Raw genomic sequence first — 5,774 nt, forward strand, 5'->3', positions numbered from 1 at the left:
GGGGACCCCCCCCAACTCTCCTGTGGGATGCTCCATCCACCCCACCATCTCAGCATTCACGAGCCACTTCTGGTACCTCCAGGTATGTAGAAAAAACATATAAAGCCATGTCTATGGCCGAACTGTTGAATCTCTCTGTATTGATTCAGAGGGTTCTCACTCGATTCGGAGAGATTAAAGGGTCTCCTGATTCAATTTGGATTCCGAGATTTGGCCACCGAATGGGCCAAATCTCCACCAAAGTGAATCAGCGACTGAAGCTTTACACCGCCCTAGTAAGATAGTCTTCCAAGTATATTTAAAATAAGATTGTTAAAATTAAGGTACAAACATTCTGTGCTTGAGTTCCTTGCAAACTTTCACCTAGTTAAGAAAATGATTGACACCTAAACGCAAGACAGACACAGAGCACAATATGGAGTGCTCCAAGCTTTGACTTCCAGAGAAGTCAAAGACAGCCAAGAGTATGGATATGCTCAATAACTGGCATGATCTGGTTCCTAAATCATTTGAAGCAAGATCCTCTCCCCCATTTTAACCCCTCATAACATATAAAGGGGCTGGAACAGGGAAAAGGGGCTCCTGAAGCCTTAGAGCTGCCAGGCAGAATCCACCAGCAAATGAACTATAGAAGAGAGTCAGAAGACTCTTCCAAGAATCCTTCACAAGCCTCAGCACAGACAGGTATGTGCACTGGGAACCAAGTCAAAGAGCACAGCACTACGGTGACTGTAAGCAACACTGCCTGCCATAAGGAAGCAGAGAGAGGCCAAGGCAGCTTAATGCAATCCCTCAGAACGGTCTATGCAAAGGCTCAGTCCTTGGTGGAGCCTATAATCAGGAAAGCCCAACTGTGGCTTAAAGCCTCCTTTAAGTGGGTATCAGAGAAAACCCCATGGGAAAGGCTTTCCCTCCTTCCCCATTTCAAAATCCCAGAGTTGAGGGACTGCTGCTTTAATAGACTTTTACATGCAAGTCTACAGATACACCAAGAGCAAACGTGTTCCGATCAGCATGGTACAACGTCAGTTCTTGGCATCTAATATTGCACATCCATAGGATCTCGGGAAGTATGTAGATAAAAAAAACAAGATAAATTACTGGTCTTCCAGACCTGAAAGTGAGGGCTGGACACACACTTGGCAATTTGTTTAAATAAGGGCTCCTGAATTTTGACGAACTGTGAAGGTTCAATCACGTCCAAGATCTCTTCTAGCTCCCCGAGGAACATGACCTGAAGGCAAAGATAAGTAAATGCATGAAAGGGTCAGGATAAACATACTTTTTAGCTGCTTTGAAAAGGGAAGGACAACTGCTGCTCAGGAGTATGCAGCAACTGTTACAATCTAACAGTTATTGTGTGACCCCCTAGTGATAAAATTAGCTAAATGGCTCTAACACTGACCCTGAAAGAAGCATGGTTAAAGACAGAGTGGTCCAGCTACAGATCTGCCAAAGAATCATGCAGCTCCTTTGTCATAGCTTGTATCTAGGGGTCTACCTAAACCATGTTTACCAATTTTGGGGGTTGATTGTGACATGTTTCTAATTCTACAGTCATTTGGTGGCAGCCCCACCCCTTGGCACTGACTGGCAGGGAGGCCTGGGAGGAGGAAGGGCAAGAAGGTGGCTGCCACCTTGATGCTGGCTGCACTTGGTGTAGCCATGCCTCTCAGCAGGGACTGGCACCTCCCTCCCCTGGCAGCAAGGACTGCTGGCTCCCACTGGGGAGCAAGCATTTAATTTTTATTAAGGATGGGGGCGTTTTTGTAGATTTTGCGGTAAATCCTGGATTTTGCTGAAACTGCAAAATCCATGAAACTGAATTAAATAGGTCCCTACTTATATACTTTGATATGGCTATGATTGTTACATCTGCCTACATCCTTATGGTCAGAACTCAACTACTGTATCTGAAATAGCTGAGTTTTGAAACGGACATCAACTCAGGCTCTGAGTTTGCAAGCACAATGGAAGGCAGCTATGCCTTTCATTTATTGATCAAGTCATGTAGTTAGAGCATATAAATGTTAGCATTCCTGTATAATTAAGAGAAAAAGCAGAATTAGAGAACATTTTTTAAAAAGCTGGTACTGTGAAACTAAAGAGAATTAAGGAAGGGGTCCTTTTTCTAGTTGGTTAGCACTGCACTTGGATTGATCATTATATTCATACACCTATAGGTAACCCATACAAATTCAGAGACCATATAAAAACACCAAACGTATCCTGTAATCCTGCAAGTACTTCCACTCATGTTTAACTTTATTCAACAAAGCAGTCACATGGAAGTCAACAATACTACTCATGTGTTGAAAGTTCAGTGTCTGAGTGTTGTGAGATTTTAATCTGAAATAGCTGCATTAAAGCTATGAACAATATAAAGCATCATATTCTTTCTTGCATACAAGCTACTGCTACATTCCTTTACTAATATCAGGGCTTGGCAACCTATGGCCCGCAGACTGGATCCAGCCAACAGTAGATCGGGAATTGGCAGCATGTACCCGGCATTGGCAGCAGTGTCCCCAGGGTCCTTGTACCTGCCATGTTCGTGTCAAGATTTTTCCTGTTGCAGAGGCAGCAAGCCCAGGGTCTGATTGCCAGGGGGTAAAGGGCTGAAGCGCATGGCCAGGGCTTGGTTTTGAGCAGCAGCCTAAAGTGGCAAAAAGGTTGCCAATTCCTGTTTTACATGCATGCAATGCCACTGTTTGACAGCAAAAGTCTAAGCAGGTATTGGAACAACTTTGGGATTCAGAGTCCGTCTACAAAGCATAATGCAGGGCCATGCAGAGAGGCCTGAGCTGTCGCTGAAAGAGCTTGCATACATTAGTACAGCTCTCTTCCTTCCACCCTGTTCAATAACTTCTCTGTAGGGCTATTTAGTCCTGTATATACTGCTTCTTGCATCTGAGCTGGCTTCTTCAAAGCTAGCTCAAGTATTTCTATATGGCACTCCATTGTGCTATGTAGGTGTATCCTTCACAAACTTGTTTGATCTCAATATATCTGTGAAGTTTCCAAGAATAGGTGCAGTAGTAACAGATGTCACAGGAAGAGTGGCCAAAAGGGACTGGGGAAAGACAAGATTTCATCCGACTTGAGGTTAAAAGCCTTGGATCTGCAAGATGCTCTGCACTTCATGCTGACTTCAACTGAAGTTGAAAGTGCTTGCTATCTCACAGGATCAAACCCCAGATGTCTGGTATAAATGAGTGATTAATTCTAAAATCTAAAATCTCTCTCCTGTTATTACTTGTGGATGTGCCTAGTGGTAGATTTACACACAAATGCAGTGGGGGGGATGCTGGCACTGGCTCCCCATCCTAAGTGTCCCAACTCCTTGCTCTAAGGAATCTAGATGTCCTACTAGTATATCCAAGTTGAAATCTTTGCCTTGCTGAAGACAATGGCAAAACTCCCATTGATTTCTATGGCTAGAATTTTACCCGTAAAATAAATGACATCTTCAGCTAAACATCTACTGGACCCAGAAAACTCTTCTTGTGGTGTCAAAAATTATCATGGTTTAAACCAGGATGTGCAAGAACAAATAATGATAATGTCCATCTGCGTATGTAATTACATGCTTGGCGGATACAAGCATGGCTGCGAATGTAAACTGCCAATAGCCTCTTTAGCCCGCTGCTGTTTAGCTCTGACACTCACCTCTTAGCTAACTGACACTCATGCTCCTACAATTTTTAAACAGAATTTTTCCATATATGCCCACAAGATTCACTTTTGCTCCTAATATGGAAAAATCACTCCCCCTTGTGGAATAACATTTATATCAACATATGATTTTTATAACAGAGACCACAAGTGGCATTAGCTTGATGCTTCACCTGAACATTTAACATTATCTCAAAAAAAAAAAAGGGTTCAAATATGAATAATCATAAGTTTGATGAGTATTCGTTAGACCAATGACCAAGTCCAGTACAGTGCTTAAGAGAACTGTGTGTCATATCCAAAGCCAAAAATCTGGAGGTTGCTCCAAATATCTTCAGTTTTAATCTGTGGAATTATTAGGTTCATTTCACAATCACATTTCAGTACAGACACACAACTTACCTCTTTCTGACTGCAAGTTTTTGGCCAGAATTTCATTAAGCCTCTAATGACCTAAATTAAAAAGAAAGCAAATTTTAATTTTAAAATGTTATAATTGGGTACAAGACATTTCAGCTATCAAAATACCAAATAAATATTTACTGGTTCTGTGAGTGAAGGATCTTTCTCCAAGAACTGTACTATGCAATATGCCAGCTGTGAAGAAGAGAAAAAAAATTAGGACATTTTTCTCAAGGAACTCAAAAGAAAATATTCCATGGTTAAAAATCCAGAGAGAGTAAAAACATATTTAAATTTAAATAAATATAGTTTATTTAAATATTATCCCATTTTAACCTGAAGCACAGGGGAATACTCCATCCAAATTCTAGTTTACAGTAAAGAAACAACAGGCTAGCTATTATAACAAACAAAAAGTAAAGAAAGAGCACATCCAAGTACATTTTGGAACAATTTGAATGTTATGAGTTCCATCTGTACACCAAAAAAACCAGTGTTTTGAGAGGCTCATTGTTCTGTGAATGTTTCTTTTACACTTTTGGCAGCATAGCATCATGACAGCTCATATGAGATGACCTACTACAGCCAAAATCTGGCTTAATAGATTAAGCAAACAAAGCTGTATCAGCATTAAAATGAAGAGGGCACTTCCTGGCACCAGGGAGTAGGAAGATGGGCATTGCTTCTACAGAACAGGCCTAAAAAAAGAAGAGGTGGCAGCTAAATGCACCAAAGGGAGATTTTGAGCCTGAACAAAGAATGAATGTGATAGGTCTTCTGCTACTGAAACAGGCTCCAAAGAGAGTGCAAAGATCAGGACAGGTTTAAAACAGAAGTGCAGAGAAGAAGAGAGTGTAAAGAAGTACCTAGTTAGAGAGAGAGAAAGACTGGGGATTGGGGAAGAGATTCTGAATAGTTTCAGAGCTAAAATATTTGACATGTTTTACTAAGGGTGGTGTGAAACCTATGTTTTTTAACAAACCCCCAGCTACTGAAATAGGACATGCTTATTTGTAAAATGCTTCTTCCTTTAAAAACCTTTCCCTCCTATTTAGACTTTAAGCAATGGATTTCCAAAAGCAAACCAAGAGCACTTTCTTGTTCTAAACAAGCAAAAAATAGCTTTGTAATTTCTACCTGCGCATGGAAGAGCGATAAACTCCTGACAGTATGTAAAGGAATCAGCACCTTCACCAGAAACTGTTTGTGCTCTGCCTTCAGAGGTAAAGCAAAACCATTGATAATACTAGAAAAAAGAAGAAGAAAAATATTTATTAGTGGCATCAAAGAAAATTTACAGGCACTCTTGACAAGAGCTTTCTAAATTATTGGCTGCATCAAAGCTCAGGCCGCTCAGAGGGCTGCTGGATCACCCTTCTCTCCACAGTCCCCACACCCCCTGCTACCAGCTGGCAACCGTCAGCAGCAGCTGGGTGGGGAGGGCGATGGAGCTCCCCCCCAGATGCTCCCCCTCTAGCTACCCCTCCTAGGTTCTTGGGGGGAGGTATCTGCACAGCAGGGAGGGACTCCTATCCCTCCCCCACCATTGTGAGCATTTTAACAGCAACAGAGGCTGTTATACCTGTTGGGACAGGAGGGGGAGGGAACAGAGCCCCCCCTCCAACTTGTGAGCCCAGCAAAGCTACTGCTTGCTGGGGTCTTGAGGGGAACCAGACTGGGCCCATGAGATGGGAGAG

The 5,774-nt window shown here is 42.2% G+C and overlaps 1 protein-coding gene across 4 annotated transcripts in view; it reads right to left on the reverse strand.

The window, feature by feature from the left end:
* Window positions 1-5,774, reverse strand: part of PPP2R5E (protein phosphatase 2 regulatory subunit B'epsilon) — a 135,564-nt gene that overhangs the window by 9,023 nt on the left and 120,767 nt on the right. For all 4 annotated transcript variants that reach the window (XM_019518440.1, XM_019518439.1, XM_019518442.1 and 1 more), the window contains exons 8-11: window positions 5,215-5,323; window positions 4,219-4,272; window positions 4,078-4,128; window positions 1,115-1,234 (exon numbers count right to left, since the gene is read on the reverse strand). In XM_019518440.1, the coding sequence (XP_019373985.1) occupies window positions 1,115-1,234; window positions 4,078-4,128; window positions 4,219-4,272; window positions 5,215-5,323 (334 nt within the window). The remainder of the gene's footprint in view (window positions 1-1,114; window positions 1,235-4,077; window positions 4,129-4,218; window positions 4,273-5,214; window positions 5,324-5,774) is intronic.

The sequence above is a fragment of the Gavialis gangeticus genome, unplaced genomic scaffold (assembly GCF_001723915.1).
Source record: "Gavialis gangeticus isolate Ggan-Ray unplaced genomic scaffold, GavGan_comp1, whole genome shotgun sequence".
NCBI lineage: Eukaryota > Metazoa > Chordata > Crocodylia > Gavialidae > Gavialis > Gavialis gangeticus.